General features: G+C 41.3%; 1 protein-coding gene across 3 annotated transcripts in view; it reads right to left on the bottom strand.

The window, feature by feature from the left end:
- Positions 1 to 18,874, bottom strand: part of nedd9 (neural precursor cell expressed, developmentally down-regulated 9) — a 248,972-nt gene that overhangs the window by 63,969 nt on the left and 166,129 nt on the right. Inside the window, exon 1 of one of the 3 annotated variants that reach the window (XM_061881513.1) lies at positions 10,064 to 10,249. The exons of the other annotated variants lie outside the window; for them this stretch is intronic. Coding sequence (XP_061737497.1) covers positions 10,064 to 10,075 — 12 coding nt within the window. The 5' untranslated portion in view covers positions 10,076 to 10,249. Of the gene's footprint in view, positions 1 to 10,063; positions 10,250 to 18,874 lie in introns of those variants that run through there. 3 annotated transcript variants of the gene reach the window in all.

Below are 18,874 nucleotides of genomic sequence, written 5' to 3'. Positions count from 1 at the left end.
TCAAAGTACTAACTTTACTCAGCTGTCCAGAAGCGGGGTCAGAACAGGTCGACATTGAGCTGACCATCTTGAGCGATGACCCTGCTAAATAGTTGGCATTCTTCAGGGTTAGAGTTAAGCCTGGAAGGGTACACGAGAACTATGTTGGTCCTAAAGATCAAACTATTATATTGACTGTTGCTGATGTTGTGTGTTCTTGCAATATGCGGTTTCCATTCTGTCAAAAAATGTTAATGGCGAGCTGACGGTGCGAGGGCACAGCTGGGCGCGGGTCGGCAGAAGGGGGAGGATTTACTGTCGCCGGGGGAGCAGCTCTTCGTGTCCGATTTAAAAGGTTGCACAGGAAGAAACTATGAGCTAAAAAGAGATTTAAATTAGAGTGTAACCGATGCACAAAGTTGTTGCATGCAGAACGTTGAATGGCAAGAAGAGCACTTGTTCCTTGCGACACAATGTCTTGCACAACTTTGTGCACCCGCTGCCAGACTCATTAACCACGTAAAGGACCACCTTAGAAACAATCGTGCCCGTCTTCTGGACCACATTCCCAAGCATAACATCCTGGAATGTTCACATTCTCACACACGGAGCTCCTCGACCTCTCTGTTTCCATCCCCTCCCCCCCTTTCCTACACCAAACACATCTAACTTTGCCCCCCCCCACAACTTCCTCTCCCTTTCATTCGCTGCAGCCCTTTTCAGCATCGGGGATCCTCCTCCCACTCAGAACAATGTCTGCTTCACCCTCCTCCAGCTCTCTTCACCCTTGGACCTGTGCCTGGAAGCCCAAGCTATTAAAAAAATAATAATAAAATGAAACTGAGGGAAAAAAAACATTTTGTCCACCTATAACTCCTTGGTGCAGTTGTAAAGCTATTTCTGCGACTGTGACGTCGGCTTTCAAAGACTGTGGAAGCCTTAGTGCAGGGGTCGGGAACCTTTTTGGCTGAGAGAGCCAAGAAGCCAGATATTTTAAAATGTATTTACGTAAGAACCATTTAATAATGTTTTTTAACACTGAACACAACTAAACATGTCCGTTTTTATGTAAGACCAACATTTGTAGAGTATAATAGGTCTCTTATTCTTTGTAATAACATTGTTATTCTGAAGCTAACTGTGGAGGGGGCGTGGCCTGCGGGCCTGCAGCAAAGCGGGGTGTTGCCAGGATCACCTTGAAATCAGCGACAGGTGCGTTTATCTTTACCTAATCACCTGTCGCTCTGTTATAAGCAGCAGCCGGGAGGAGCCTCCCGGTAACAGTTCAAGATGCTACCTCAGTAGAAGCATTTAAGTCTCATCTTAAAACTCATTTGTATACTCTAGCCTTTAAATAGACCCCTTTTTAGACCAGTTGATCTGCAATTTCTTCTCTTTTTCTCCTCTGTCCCACTCTCCCTTGTGTGTGTGGGGGGGGGGCACACACAGGTCCGGTGGCCATGGATGAAGTACTGGCTGTCCAGAGTCGAGACCTAGGATGGACCGCTCGTCCAGAGTCGGGACCCAGGATGGACCCCTCGCCTGTGTATCGGTTGGGGACATCTCTGCTCTGCTGATCCGCCTCGGGTGGTTTCCTGCTGGCTCCATTATGGAGGGGACTCTCACTAGTATATTGGATCCACTTTGGACTGGACTCTCACCGTTATGTTAGATCCACTATGGATTGGACTTTCACAATATCATGTTAGACCCGCTTGACATCCATTGCTTTCGGTCCCCAAGGGGTAGGGGATTGCCCACATATGCAGTCCTCTCCAAGGTTTCTCATAGTCATCATTGTCACTGTCACCGACGTCCCATTGGGTGTGAGTTTTTCCTTGCCCTTATGCGGGCTTTACAGAGGATGTTGTTGCATTTTGTGCAACCCTTTGAGACACTTGTGATTTAGGGCTATATAAATAAACATTGATTGATTGAGACAGGGTTGGAGCTGGAGCCAGAGCGCGAGAGAGAACGAAAGAGAAAAAGACAATTGCTGGTAAGCAACTGTGAGACTTATTGATAAATAAAACAATATTGTAACCCTGAAACAGGCTCTCATGTCGGCCCTTGGTGGTCTGAAGAACCCCCAGGAGTGAAAGCCCCACACTAATCAATAATAAATAAATTACTTCTTGAACAAGTGTGGTAAAAAATGGATGGATGGATTAAAAATGCATGAGAATATTTTGTATTTTGAACGTTATTTCTGATTACAAGTGGAATTATTCATGACTTATGGTGTTAAGCAGCGTCAGCTCGGATTTATCTGAGAGCCAGATGCAGTCATCAAAAGAGCCACATCTGGCTCGCGACTAGCAGAACTCCTAAAAGTACCACAGGTGTCACCCTGTGTTGAAATCCCAGGACTTCACTGGTGTGTGTGTGGTTCCGTTGAAGGGATTACACGCATTAGGAGACCAATAGGAAGACAAGCCTTCCTCTCACACCTGAGCACCTGCTGCAAAGCCTCTCTGACAACATGTTCCACCTTCACTGAAACATTAGCCCCTTCACTTAATATACTGGTCAATCATTCATTGAAACTAAGATAAAAAGCAAACATGTGGAGGGTAACTTTTTAGCAGCTTTAAACTGACACACAGCAGGTCACCAAAGCAGGACAAGATTCCGCTTCTCTTCCTGCCACCTCCTTTCCAGATTGTGAATAGATGGACTTGCAACACACGAGGGCTGCAACAATTAAACCGTTACAAATAAACTTCAATTTTTAATTGTGTTGTGTTGATTATTTGTTCAGTAAGTGTAATTGATAATACCGTATTTTTCGGACTATAAGGTGCACTTAAAATCCTTTCATTTTCTCAACTCTCAAGAGTGCGCCTCATAACCCGGTGCTCCTAATGTACGGAATAATTGTAGTTGTGCTTACCGACCTCGAAGCTATTTTATTTTGTATACATTGTCATGTCTGTGTGATCATGTTTTGTTTTAGTCATGTTCAGTTTTATTTTTGGACTCTTTTTGCACTTTTGCTTGTTATGTCACCATAGCAACCCATTAGCTTTCACCTTGTCTCCGTGTCACGCACCTGTTTTCCCTAATCACCACAGTATTATTTAAGCCACAGTTGCAAGGTAGTCAGCCTGGCACCATCACCATCGATCATCCTTCATCCTTCTACAAACCCATGATTCTATGCCCCTTGTCTCGGTCACAGTAAGTGTTTTCGTGGTTTAGCCAAGAAATTGGGAGTGAAAACAAGGGTCATCACACCACCCTTTAAGGCTAGTGCCCTTAATGGTAGCGCTTTATTCACAATCACCCATGTCACAGAACCCCTCAGGATTTTTTTTTTCTGAATTATTTTTCTTTTGATCATCCAACCCCAACCAAAAACCCCATAACCTTGAAAAAACAAAACCGAACATGACTAAAACAAAACATGATCACACAGACATGACATACATGGTGAAATTATAAGTGTGACCAGTAGATGGCAGTCACACATAAGAGATACGTGTAGACTGCAATATGACTCAAGAAAACAACACCAAAATGGTATATGTTCATTATATACACAACGCTCAAAAATCTATCAAAAATGTTTTTAGTAGGACTTTGGTAAGCTATGAAGCCGCACCGCTTGATGGATTGTACTGTGCTTCAACATACGTAGGAGTATTATTATGCTGTGTATAAATTAGGGAAGATATTATCTGGCGTTTTGTTTCGTAATGTTATGCAAAAGCAACCTTTCTTACCTTCTGGTACCTGTTGATCTGTATTTGGGATCTGCATAAGTCCTGAAAATTTGCGCGCATCCGCAGTTGGTAAAATTATTTTTCTTTATCTTCTTTTTACGGGACATTCATCCTCCGCTGTTGCCATTTTTGGTATAAAAGTAGTTTAATGTTCTTACTTGTATTTACATAGCATATTTCCTCGAATTGCCGCCAGGGCGCTAATTATTTTAAAACCTCTTCTCACTCCGGCACATACAAAGGCATGCGGTAAATTTAGACCTGCGCTTATAAATTTAAGTGTGATGTAAGGATACCATCATGAAAAGCACATTTAAGAAAATTTAGGCCTGCGCTTATAAATTTGAGTGTGATGTAAGGATACCATCATGAAAAGCACATTTAATAAAAAAAAAGTTATTGTCTTACGTTTACTTATAAATGAAGTCCATGCACAGCTCCTTCTGATCAAAAGCATCGATAACTTGTTTATAGAAGTCTTCCTTATCTTTCTTCAGTTTTAAAAGTCTCTTTGTCTCAATGGAGATCTTCCTTTATTACCTCCTGCTTCCATTGAAAGTCCAGTTTAGAAAACTGTTTTATTTTAGATATGTAATCCTCCATGTTAAAAGTGCAAGCGAGAGGAAAAAATAAGCGATCGCTGCTCACTCTTGCTGCTTGTTGTCACTTCTTCTGCAGCCGAGTAGTCGCAAGAAGGATCACTAGCGCCCTCTACCACCAGGAGGCGGGAGTCATTTAATGACTCATATTTGACACACGCAGCTACGGTATATTAATAAAACATTGAATTGAATTGAATTGAATTATATTTATATAGCGCTTTTCTCAAGTGACTCAAAGCGCTTTACATAGTGAAACCCAATATCTAAGTTACATTTAAACCAGTGTGGGTGGCACTGGGAGCAGGTGGGTAAAGTGTCTTGCCCAAGGACACAACGGCAGTAACTAGAATGACACAAGCGGGAATCGAACCTGCAACCCTCAAGTTGCTGGCACGGCCACTCTACCAACCGAGCTATGCCGCCCCGACATAGCTGCTTACTGTTCTTTTTAGCATATTCAATAGCTTGGACCTTAAATCCTACTGAATAGTCCTTAATCTTCTTCCCTTTATGCGATTTCAAATGATTGAAATCAGCCTCCTCCATTTTGAAAATGATGACAGGTGAAGTGTCACTCGTGACGTCACGAGTTTGACCCGGCGGAAATTCTAGACATGCGCTAATAAAAATAACACTTTGCGAAACGAGTTTGACCCGGCATTAATCCTGAGCCGGCGGTACTGCTAAGCATGCGCTAATTATTTTGCGAAACGAGTTTGACCCGGCAGTAATTCTAGGCAGGGGCATACTATATACCCGGCGGCAATTCAAGGAAATATGGTATATATATAGCTAAATTATATATAGCTTCATGATAGCATTTAACCTAGCGAGCTGGTGCCAGTCAGTCTGTAAGTTTATCAAAGTACAGTTCTGTTTTTTCAAAACGTTAAAACAAACCATTGGGAGTTTTACCAATAACACCGGTTATCATTACCACTGTTTATCTTTACATCTCTACATTTACCGTTTGATAACCATCTTCTTTGCTGTGAGCAGCTATATATTGCTTTGTCTTCCTTATCGTACTTTTGCATTGTCCGAACAGGTGCGCCCTTACACAAGAATTTGTAAAACTAAAGACCTCCTCAAAAATACGATATAAGTAAAGAGTCGCCTCACTATCTTGAAAGGCAAACAAAGAAGGGCCCGCACAGTTTTGTGTGGCAGTTTCCTTAATCTTGCTCTTGATCTGATTCATTAAAATCCAAAGTTCCCATGCAGTGTTCACAGACTGAAACTATAAGCCTGCTGTGTCTGAAGTGGATGTTTAAAAAACCAATGAGTCAGTAAGCGAGCACGCCCACTAGTGACAGCCAACCCTCCATGGGCGCTGAGCAACAGGGAGAAGTTTGACAAACAGCAATGTTGAGAAAACCGCCCGCAAAAACTGCAGCGCCCCCGTCCTTGAAAGACTCTGAATCATCTGGACAGTTCAGATAGATTCCGAGGAGAACGTGGCGAGTGTGTGAGCTCATCTAATGAGGACCAGTGTTGCGTGTCACCGCAGTAAAGTCAACTGAACATACAGTTCACGTATACAGCTGATTATCCCCACTTGGGTCTGGCGTCACCACATCTTTTATAGCACACTACACAACCGGTGCCACTTCTGTGGATATGCCAGGGTTTATAAACACACCAGTGTCCCACTTTTTCACAAACTGTGCCAGTTAGGTCTAATTAAGGCAGTCCAAATATAGGTCGAATCGCCCTGGTGGTGTACTGGCGAACAATAAAGATGGAACTAACTCATGATATAAGGATAAACTTCTGATGGTTAGTATTACCGTTACATGAAATAATCGTGATTTTTATTGATTGAACAGTTCAGTACAATTGACCACTAAATGGTAACACCCGAAAAAGTTTTTCAACTTGTTTAAGTCGGGGTCCACGTTAATCAATTCAAGGGAAACTGTGACTGATAACACTGATAAACTCACGGACCGGTGATACTGCTCATTTCCTAGCTTAAATGCTCAGACAAACACGAGAGACATTACCGTCTTTCCCAATTAAGAAAGACATACCCCCAAAAAACATGTTTAAAGATATTACTGTCTGTGCAACCTAAGTAATAAAGTATTTACATTGGAGCTACAGATTGTGCTATCCCAGTACAAAGTGATTACTCTATACTTGAAGGAATAATGACAACAGGAAGTGAACTCGCGTGACGTCACTTTACGGGAAGGGATACACCCCCAAAATTATTTCAAAAACACTAAAACCTTTACACATTCAAAAGGAATATGATAAACATAAATACTCACATAAGAACAATATTCTCCCCAAAATATATATTAACAATGATTACAATGAATTGATTAACGTGGACCGCGACTTAAACGAGTTGAAAAACTGATGGAGGTGGTCAATTGTACGGAATAAGTACTGTACTGTGCAATCTACTAACAAAAGTATCAATCAATCCATCAATTCAGAAGCCAGAACAATATTTGATATTTCCTCTGCCAATGAAACTATATTCTGTGTCAATCTATTTTAAATAAAACCATCAGCTGGCAGTCTAGGTACTTTTTGAGCACATCGTGATCATTTTGGTCACAAAAACCATGATATGAAATGATCATAACTTAACCTCCTTTGAACAAACTCATGACGACCTTAGAACTTTAACTACTCTGTGGTTTTATGGTAGCATTACAACATTAGGTTTGAGAATTGCAAATGATTGGAGTTGAGCTGTGGTTACCAAACACTGGTGGTGTCTTCAATTAAAATGGGAGGCAAACACTTCTTGGAGGAAACATATTTGAAAAGAAGTTTGCCAACTTGCTCTGTTGTAGAGTTTAGCAGACACACAAACCTTGTGTATAGAACTATTAGTTGACATTGTATCATGTCAACATGTGTATTTGTACTGTAGTTGATTGATTGAGACTTTTATTAGTAGATTGCACAGTTCAGTACATATTCCGTACAATTGACCACAAAATAGTAACAACCGAATAAGTTTTTCAACTTGTTTAAGTCAGGGTCCACGTTAATCAATTCATGGTAATCTTTTTAATCTAGCATTATATGATCGCGAGATACCGGTCAATCGCAGAGGTGTGTCAGTCAACCACCAGCCAGGCATTAAAAAAAAAAAAAAAATAGCGATCAATCTTCACCAAGACGTCACTCGATTGACATTCACGGCACCTGAGGGTCTTATGAGAAGAAGCTGGCTGCTGCCAGATCATTATTAAGATACAAACCCCGTTTCCATATGAGTTGGGAAATTGTGTTAGATGTAAATATAAACAGAATACAATGATTTGCAAATCCTTTTCAAGCCATATTCAGTTGAATATGCTACAAAGACAACATATTTCATGTTCAAACTCTTAAACTTTATTTTTTTTTCAAATAATCATTAACTTTAGAACTTGATGCCAGCAACATGTGACAAAGAAGTTGGGAAAGGTGGCAATAAATACTGATAAAGTTGAGGAATGCTCATCAAACACTTATTTGGAAGATACCACAGGTATGCAGGCTAATTGGGAACAGGTGGGTGCCATGATTGGCTATAAAAGCAGCTTCCATGAAATGCTAAGTAATTCAAAAACAAAGATGGGGCGAGGTACACCACTTTGTAAGCAAATTGTCGAACAGTTTTAGAACAACATTTCTCAACGAGCTATTGCAAGGAACTTAGGGATTTTACCATTTACAGTCCGTAAAATCATCAAAAGTTTCAGCGAATCTGGAGAAATCACTGCACATAAGCGATGATATTACGGACCTTTGATCCCTCAGGCGGTACTGCATCAAAAACCAACATCGGGGTGTAAAGGATATCACCACATGGGCTCAGGAACACTTCATAAAACCACTATTAGTAAGTACAGTTGGTTGCTACATCTGTAAGTGCAAGTTAAAACTCTACTATGCAAAGCAAAACCCATTCATCAACAACACCCAGAAACGCCGCCGGCTTGGCTGGGCCCAAGCTCATCTAAGATGGACTGATGCAAAGTGGAAAAGTGTTTTGTGGTCTGACGAGTCCACATTTCAAATTATATTTGGAAACTGTGGACGCGGTGTCCTCCGGAACCAAAAGGAAAAGAACCATCCGGATTGTTATCGGCGCAAAGTTGAAAAGCCAGCATGTGTGATGGTATGGGGGTGCATTAGTGGCCAAGGCATGGGTAACTTACACATCTGTGAAGGCACCATTAATGCTGAAGGTACATACAGGTTTTGGAGCAACATATGTTGTCATCCAAGCAACGTTATCATGCTTATTTCAGCAAAACAAGTGTTACAACAGCGTAGCTTCGTAAAAAAAGAGTGCGGGTACTTTCCTGGCCCGCCTGCAGTCCAGACCTGTCTCCCATTGAAAATGTGTTGCGCATAACGAAGCGTAAAATACGACCCCTGACTGTTGAAGGACTGAAGCTCTACATAAAACAAGAATCGGAAAGAATTCCACTTTCAAAGCTTCAACAATTAGTTTCCTCAGTTCCCAAACGTTTATTGAGTGTTTTTAAAAGAAAAGGTGATGTAACACAGTGGTGAACATGCCCTTTCCCAACTACTTTGGCACGTGTTGCAGCCATGAAATTCTAAGTTAATTTATTTTTAAAAAAAATAAATAAAGTTTATGAGTTTGAACATCAAATATGTTGTCTTTGAAGTGCATTCAACTGAATATGGCTTGAAATGGATTTGCAAATCATTGTATTCTGTTTATATTTACATCTAACACAATTTCCCAACTCATATGGAAACGGGGTTTGTAGATCAGCGCCTATAATGGCAATGCTTGTACAGTTTAAATGTCCTTACAGTGACTTAGACCAGTGGTTCTCAAATGGGGGTACGCGCACCCCTGGGGGTACTTGAAGGTATGCCAAGGGGTACGTGAGATTTTTTTAAAATATTCTAAAAATAGCAACAATTCAAAAATCCTTTATAAATATATTCATTGAATAATACTTCAACAAAATATGAATGTAAGTTCATAAACTGTGAAAAGAAATACAACAATGCAATATTCAGTGTTGACAGCTAGATTTTTTGTGGACATGTTCCATAAATATTGATTTTAAAGATTTTTTTTTGTGAAGAAATGTTTAGAAGTAAGTTGATGAATCCAGATGGATCTCTATTACAATCCCCAAAGAGGGCACTTTAAGTTGATGATTACTTCTATGTGGAGAAATATGCATTTATAATTGAATCACTTGTTTATTTTTCAACAAGTTTTTAGTTATTTTTATATCTTTTTTCCAAATAGTTGAAGAAAAAACACTACAAATGAGCAATATTTTGCACTGTTTTACAATTTAATAAATCAGAAACTGATGACATAGTGCTGTATTTTACTTCTTTATCTCTTTTTTTCAACCAAAAATGCTTTGCTGTGATTAGGGGGCACTTGAATTAAAAACATGTTCACAGGGGGTACATCACTGAAAAAAGGTTGAGAACCACTGACTTAGACATTAGTATGAAAAGTGAGCATTAGTGGTGACGGGGGGAGGGGAGGGGGGGGCAAAGGACACCCGGTTATCTTTTCGCTCTACATACGCCCCTGCTGTAGAAATAAGTGTTTCAATAAGGGCGACGTACTGGGGGGACGACGACACACAAACCTAACATGAATGTCACCTATGTAACGCATGTTCGACAGCAAAAGTGACAACATTCTATCTTTGTCAGTGAAAAAGTTGAAGTGTAAAAGTTCTTCGTCGCCTCAGGCTAGTCTTTCTGACAAGAGGAGCCATGACGGTCACTTACTTTGTATTTCATCTTGCCGCTCTTCTAGAAGATTCCAGAAAGGGTGAGAAATATCCGCATCAATGGGAAAGAAGAGGGACTCGTCTGTGGTTAGCCAGCCATCCAGAGCCGCAAAGACGGAGAAGGTAGCGGACAGCAGCGCGTCTAAACCCGGACTGTGTTTTTCTCCTCAAAGACGAGCTGCTCCTCCACACATACGGGCACAGCGCCCCCATTTGCATACACGCAGCTGATTGGTTCACACGCATTCTAGCCCCGCCCTTACAATCTCGCCAGTCTGAGCTTGAAAAGTGACGTCATTTGACAATTAACAGTACACGGGTGTCTAAAGTGACTCCCACATTTAAATATTGAATAAAAACTGCATTAATACAACATTAACAATAACCACTAGACATCTTATTTTTGGAACTTTCTAAATTTGATTAAATATTGTTGGATACAGTAGCTATACTGTATATAATCAACGTTCTTATTTTATTGGAAGTTTGCAAACCAACGAAAAAATAAGACTGCAAACCATGTAAAAGAAAAAAATACAAATGCAATAACCTTGAAATATTATACCTTGAGGCACATTCTAAAAATACAAAAACTAAACAAAAAACAGCAAAAATATTGGGATAATTAACCTGCACTTGCAGATATAACAGTTGGAGATGCCACCTCAGTAGAAGCATTTAAGTCTCACCTTAAAACTCATTTGTATACTCTAGCCTTTAAATAGACCTCCTTTTTAGACCAGTTGATCTGCCGTTTCTTTTCTTTTTTTCCTATGTCCCACTCTCCCTTGTGGAGGGGGTCTGGTCCGATCCGGTGGCCATGTACTGCTCGCCTGTGTATCGGCTGGGGACACCTCTGCGCTGCTGATCCGCCCCCGCTTGGGATGGTTTCCTGCTGGCTCCGCTGTGAACGGGACTCTCGCTGCTGTGTTGGATCCGCTTTGGACTGGACTCTCGCGACTGTGTTGGATCCATTATGGATTGAACTTTCACAGTATCATGTTAGACCCGCTCGACATCCATTGCTTTCGTCCTCTCCAAGGTTCTCATAGTCATCATTGTCACCGACGTCCCACTGGGTGTGAGTTTTCCTTGCCCTTATGTGGGCCTACCGAGGATGTCGTAGTGGTTTGTGCAGCCCTTTGAGACACTGGTGATTTAGGGATATATAAGTAAACATTGATTGATGTAGCGACAAACTGTAGTTACTGTCAGTGGTTTTCTGAAGTGTTCCTGAGCCCATATGGTGATATCCTTTACGCACAGATGTCGATTTTTGATGCAGCGCCGCCTGAGTGATCGAAGGTCCGTAATATCATTGCTTACCTGCAGTGATTTCTCCAGATTCTCTCAACCTTTTGATGATATTACGCAGCGTAGATGTTGAAATCCCTAAATTCCTTGCAATAGCTGGTTGACAAATGTTGTTCTTCAACTGTTCAACAATTGGCTCACTCATTTCTTCACAAAGTGGTGACCCTCTCCCCATCCTTGTTTGTGACGACTGAGCATTTTACAGAAGCTGCTTTTATACCCAATCATGGCACCCACCTGTTCCCAATTAGCCTGTTCACCTGTGGGATCTTCCAAATAAGTGTTTGATGAGCTTTCCGCAACATTCTCAGTCTTTTTTGCTACTTGTGCCCGTTTTTTTATAACATGTTGCAGGCATCAAATTCCAAATGAGCTGATATATGCAAAAAATTACGTTTTCCAGTTTGAACATTAAATATCAATCAATGTTTACTTATATAGACCTAAATCAAGAGTGTCTCAAAGGGCTGCACAAACCACAACGGCATCTTCGATTCCCACATCAGGGCAAGGAAAAACTCAACCAAAGGGGAGCGCACCGCAGATGTGGGCGACCGGTGCAATGGACGTCGAGTGGATTTAGCATGATATTGTGAGAGTCCAGTCCATAGTGGATCTAACATAATAGTGTGAGAGTCCAGTCCATTGTGGATCTAACATAATAGTGTGAGAGTCCAGTCCATAGTGGATCTAACATAATAGTGTGAGAGTCCAGTCCATAGTGGATCTAACATAATAGTGTGAGAGTCCAGTCCATAGTGGATCTAACATAATAGTGTGAGAGTCCAGTCCATAGTGGATCTAAGATTATAGTGTGAGAGTCCAGTCCATAGTGGATCTAACATAATAGTGTGAGAGTCCAGTCCATAGTGGATCTAACATAATAGTGTGAGAGTCCAGTCCATAGTGGATCTAACATAATAGTGTGAGAGTCCAGTCCATAGTGGATCTAACATAATAGTGTGAGAGTCCAGTCCATTGTGGATCTAACATAATAGTGTGATAGTCCAGTCCATAGTGGATCTAACATAATAGTGTGAGAGTCCAGTCCATAGTGGATCTAACATAATAGTGTGAGAGTCCAGTCCATAGTGGATCTAACATAATAGTGTGAGAGTCCAGTCCATAGTGGATCTAACATAATAGTGAGAGTCCAGTCCATAGTGGATCTAACATAATAGTGAGAGTCCAGTCCATAGTGGATCTAACATAATAGTGTGAGAGTCCAGTCCATAGTGGATCTAACATAATAGTGTGAGAGTCCAGTCCATAGTGGATCTAACATAATAGTGAGAGTCCAGTCCATAGTGGATCTAACATAATAGTGTGAGAGTCCAGTCCATAGTGGATCTAACATAATAGTGTGAGAGTCCAGTCCATAGTGGATCTAACATAATAGTGAGAGTCCAGTCCATAGTGGATCTAACATAATAGTGTGAGAGTCCAGTCCATAGTGGATCTAACATAATAGTGTGAGAGTCCAGTCCATAGTGGATCTAACATAATAGTGTGATAGTCCAGTCCATAGTGGATCTAACATAATAGTGTGAGAGTCCAGTCCATAGTGGATCTAACATAATAGTGTGATAGTCCAGTCCATAGTGGATCTAACATAATAGTGTGAGAGTCCAGTCCATAGTGGATCTAACATAATAGTGTGAGAGTCCAGTCCATAGTGGATCTAACATAATAGTGTGAGAGTCCAGTCCATAGTGGATCTAACATAATAGTGTGAGAGTCCAGTCCATAGTGGATCTAACATAATAGTGTGAGAGTCCAGTCCATAGTGGATCTAACATAATAGTGTGAGAGTCCAGTCCATAGTGGATCTAACATAATAGTGTGAGAGTCCAGTCCATAGTGGATCTAACATAATAGTGTGAGAGTCCAGTCCATAGTGGATCTAACATAATAGTGTGAGAGTCCAGTCCATAGTGGATCTAACATAATAGTGTGAGAGTCCAGTCCATAGTGGATCTAACATAATAGTGTGATAGTCCAGTCCATAGTGGATCTAACATAATAGTGTGAGAGTCCAGTCCATAGTGGATCTAACATAATAGTGAGAGTCCAGTCCATAGTGGATCTAACATAATAGTGAGAGTCCAGTCCATAGTGGATCTAACATAATAGTGTGAGAGTCCAGTCCATAGTGGATCTAACATAATAGTGTGAGAGTCCAGTCCATAGTGGATCTAACATAATAGTGTGAGAGTCCAGTCCATAGTGGATCTAACATAATAGTGTGAGAGTCCAGTCCATAGTGGATCTAACATAATAGTGTGAGAGTCCAGTCCATAGTGGATCTAACATAATAGTGTGAGAGTCCAGTCCATAGTGGATCTAACATAATAGTGTGAGAGTCCAGTCCATAGTGGATCTAACATAATAGTGTGAGAGTCCAGTCCATAGTGGATCTAACATAATAGTGTGAGAGTCCAGTCCATAGTGGATCTAACATAATAGTGTGAGAGTCCAGTCCATAGTGGATCTAACATAATAGTGTGAGAGTCCAGTCCATAGTGGATCTAACATAATAGTGTGAGAGTCCAGTCCATAGTGGATCTAACATAATAGTGTGAGAGTCCAGTCCATAGTGGATCTAACATAATAGTGTGAGAGTCCAGTCCATAGTGGATCTAACATAATAGTGAGAGTCCAGTCCATAGTGGATCTAACATAATAGTGAGAGTCCAGTCCATAGTGGATCTAACATAATAGTGAGAGTCCAGTCCATAGTGGATCTAACATAATAGTGTGAGAGTCCAGTCCATAGTGGATCTAACATAATAGTGTGAGAGTCCAGTCCATAGTGGATCTAACATAATAGTGTGAGAGTCCAGTCCATAGTGGATCTAACATAATAGTGTGAGAGTCCAGTCCATAGTGGATCTAACATAATAGTGTGAGAGTCCAGTCCATAATGGATCTAACATAATAGTGTGATAGTCCAGTCCATAGTGGATCTAACATAATAGTGTGAGAGTCCAGTCCATAGTGGATCTAACATAATAGTGTGATAGTCCAGTCCATAGTGGATCTAACATAATAGTGTGAGAGTCCAGTCCATAGTGGATCTAACATAATAGTGTGATAGTCCAGTCCATAGTGGATCTAACATAATAGTGTGAGAGTCCAGTCCATAGTGGATCTAACATAATAGTGTGAGAGTCCAGTCCATAGTGGATCTAACATAATAGTGAGAGTCCAGTCCATAGTGGATCTAACATAATAGTATGAGTCCAGTCCATAGTGGATCTAACATAATAGTGTGAGAGTCCAGTCCATAGTGGATCTAACATAATAGTGTGAGAGTCCAGTCCATAGTGGATCTATCATAATAGTGTGAGAGTCCAGTCCATAGTGGATCTAACATAATAGTGTGAGAGTCCAGTCCATAGTGGATCTAACATAATAGTGAGAGTCCAGTCCGTAGTGGATCTAACATAATAGTGTGAGAGTCCAGTCCATAGTGGATCTAACATAATAGTGTGATAGTCCAGTCCATAGTGGATCTAACATAATAGTGTGAGAGTCCAGTCCATAGTGGATCTAACATAATAGTGTGAGAGTCCAGTCCATAGTGGATCTAACATAATAGTGTGATAGTCCAGTCCATAGTGGATCTAACATAATAGTGTGAGAGTCCAGTCCATAGTGGATTTAACATAATAGTGTGAGAGTCCAGTCCATAGTGGATCTAACATAATAGTGTGAGAGTCCAGTCCATAGTGGATCTAACATAATAGTGTGAGAGTCCAGTCCATAGTGGATCTAACATAATAGTGTGAGAGTCCAGTCCATAGTGGATCTAACATAATAGTGTGAGAGTCCAGTCCATAGTGGATCTATCATAATAGTGTGAGAGTCCAGTCCATAGTGGATCTAACATAATAGTGTGAGAGTCCAGTCCATAGTGGATCTAACATGATAGTGAGAGTCCAGTCCATAGTGGATCTAACATAATAGTGAGAGTCCAGTCCATAGTGGATCTAACATAATAGTGTGAGAGTCCAGTCCATAGTGGATCTAACATAATAGTGTGAGAGTCCAGTCCATAGTGGATCTAACATAATAGTGAGAGTCCAGTCCATAGTGGATCTAACATAATAGTATGAGTCCAGTCCATAGTGGATCTAACATAATAGTGTGAGAGTCCAGTCCATAGTGGATCTAACATAATAGTGAGAGTCCAGTCAAAAGTGGATCTAACATAATAGTGAGAGAGTCCAGTCCATAGTGGATCCAACATAATAGTGAGAGTCCAGTCCATAGTGGATCTAACATAATAGTATGAGTCCAGTCCATAGTGGATCTAACATAATATTGTGAGAGTCCAGTCCATAGTGGATCTAACATAATAGTATGAGTCCAGTCTATAGTGGATCTAACATAATAGTGAGAGTCCAGTCCATAGTGGATCTAACATAATAGTGAGAGTCCAGTCCATAGTGGATCTAACATAATAGTGTGAGAGTCCAGTCCATAGTGGATCTAACATAATAGTGAGAGTCCAGTCCATAGTGGATCTAACATAATAGTGTGAGAGTCCAGTCCATAGTGGATCTAACATAATAATGAGATTCCAGTCCATAGTGGATCTAACATAATAGTAGGAGTCCAGTCTATAGTGAATCCAACATGATAGTGAGAGTCCAGTCCATAGTGGATCTAACATAATAGTGTGAGAGTCCAGTCCATAGTGGATCTAACATAATAATGAGATTCCAGTCTATAGTGGATCTAACATAATAGTAGGAGTCCAGTCTATAGTGGATCCAACATAATAGTGAGAGTCCAGTCCATAGTGGATCCAACGTGATAGTGAGGGTCCAGTCCATAGTGGATCCAACGTGATAGTGAGGGTCCAGTCCATAGTGGATCCAACATAATAGTGTGGGAGTCCAGTCCATAGTGGATCTAACATAATAGTGTGAGAGTCCAGTCCATAGTGGATCTAACATAATAGTGTGAGAGTCCAGTCCATAGTGGATCTAACATAATAGTGAGAGTCCAGTCCATAGTGGATCTAACATAATAGTGAGAGTCCAGTCCATAGTGGATCTAACATAATAGTGTGAGAGTCCAGTCCATAGTGGATCTAACATAATAGTGTGAGAGTCCAGTCCATAGTGGATCTAACATAATAGTGTGAGAGTCCAGTCCATAGTGGATCTAACATAATAGTGTGAGAGTCCAGTCCATAGTGGATCTAACATAATAGTGTGAGAGTCCAGTCCATAGTGGATCTAACATAATAGTGTGAGAGTCCAGTCCATAGTGGATCTATCATAATAGTGTGAGAGTCCAGTCCATAGTGGATCTAACATAATAGTGTGAGAGTCCAGTCCATAGTGGATCTAACATGATAGTGAGAGTCCAGTCCATAGTGGATCCAACATAATAGTGAGAGTCCAGTCCATAGTGGATCTAACATAATAGTGAGAGTCCAGTCCATAGTGGATCTAACATAATAGTGTGAGAGTCCAGTCCATAGTGGATCTAACATAATAGTGAGAGTCCAGTCCATAGTGGATCTAACATAATAGTATGAGTCCAGTCCATAGTGGATCTAACATAATAGTGTGAGAGTCCAGTCCATAGTGGATCTAACATAATAGTGAGAGTCCAGTCAAAAGTGGATCTAACATAATAGTGAGAGAGTCCAGTCCATAGTGGATCCAACATAATAGTGAGAGTCCAGTCCATAGTGGATCTAACATAATAGTATGAGTCCAGTCCATAGTGGATCTAACATAATATTGTGAGAGTCCAGTCCATAGTGGATCTAACATAATAGTATGAGTCCAGTCTATAGTGGATCTAACATAATAGTGAGAGTCCAGTCCATAGTGGATCTAACATAATAGTGAGAGTCCAGTCCATAGTGGATCTAACATAATAGTGTGAGAGTCCAGTCCATAGTGGATCTAACATAATAGTGAGAGTCCAGTCCATAGTGGATCTAACATAATAGTGTGAGAGTCCAGTCCATAGTGGATCTAACATAATAATGAGATTCCAGTCCATAGTGGATCTAACATAATAGTAGGAGTCCAGTCTATAGTGGATCCAACATGATAGTGAGAGTCCAGTCCATAGTGGATCTAACATAATAGTGTGAGAGTCCAGTCCATAGTGGATCTAACATAATAATGAGATTCCAGTCTATAGTGGATCTAACATAATAGTAGGAGTCCAGTCTATAGTGGATCCAACATAATAGTGAGAGTCCAGTCCATAGTGGATCCAACGTGATAGTGAGGGTCCAGTCCATAGTGGATCTAACATAATAGTGTGAGAGTCCAGTCCATAGTGGATCTAACATAATAGTGAGAGTCCAGTCCATAGTGGATCTAACATAATAGTGAGAGTCCAGTAAGTCCATAGTGGATCTAACATAATAGTGAGAGTCCAGTCCATAGTGGGGCCAGCAGGAGACCATCCTGAGCGGAGACAGGTCCCCAACTGATGCACAGACGAGCAGTCCACCCCGGGTCCCAAGTCTGGACAGCCAGCACTTCATCCATGGCCACTGACACATCTTGTCTTTGCAGTCTATTCAGTTGAATATAGTTTGAAAAAGAATTGCAAATCATTGTATGTTGTTTTTATTTACCATTTACACAACATGACACCTTCACTGGTTTGGGGTTTTGTAGGTTTTTTCTGAAAATGCTGCAGCCCTAGTATCACCCGTGCATGCATTTTCATCCTCTACGCTGCCTCACTCATCTCCTCCAAAATGTCGCCACAAGACCATTGTGACCGTGGCCTTGCCTGCCTCAACAACCACTTTGGAGGGGGGGTGGGGGGGGGGTCACCTGTAATGCGCCTCTCGCATGCTCTCTGATGTGAGTGTCGGCTCATTCGTCACCACCAGGCTGTTAGCGGCCCTCATTGTCCGTGGTGAACAGTCATATCCTCACACCGAGGTCCCTCACCATACACTATTGCCCAGCTGGAGCACATTCAAGTGGGCGTGGTCTTTTGTGTCTGCGGGCATGTGATGAAGTGCAGGTGTGCACCTGTTTCCTAAGCCTCTTCATATCTGGAGCTTCGGAATGTTATTCATCTCATTTCTACCACAGGACAGAATCGGACCTTCAGGGCTCGGTCTCCAGCGGCATACCTCAAAGAACTACTGTGAATTGTGATTTATATTTATATAGCGCTTTTTCTCAAGTGACTCAAAGCGCTTTACAAAGTGACACCCAATATCTAAGTTACATTTAAACCAGTGTGAGTGGCACTGGGAGCAGGTGGGTAAAGTGTCTTGCCCAAGGACACAATGGCAGTAACTAGGATGGCACAAGCGGGAATCGAACCTGCAACCCTCAAGTTGCTGGCACGGACACTCTACCAACCGAGCTATGCCACCTCCGCTCCAAACAGGCTAACCTCCTCCAACCTCCAAGGACAAAGCTAAGAACTATGGGAGACCGGGCTTTCTACTCCGCTGCTCCCAGTCTGTGGAACGCTCTCCCTGACTACC

Source organism: Nerophis ophidion, linkage group LG21 (genome assembly GCF_033978795.1).
Source record: "Nerophis ophidion isolate RoL-2023_Sa linkage group LG21, RoL_Noph_v1.0, whole genome shotgun sequence".
NCBI lineage: Eukaryota > Metazoa > Chordata > Actinopteri > Syngnathiformes > Syngnathidae > Nerophis > Nerophis ophidion.
This window is presented reverse-complemented; position numbering and strand designations above follow the sequence as displayed.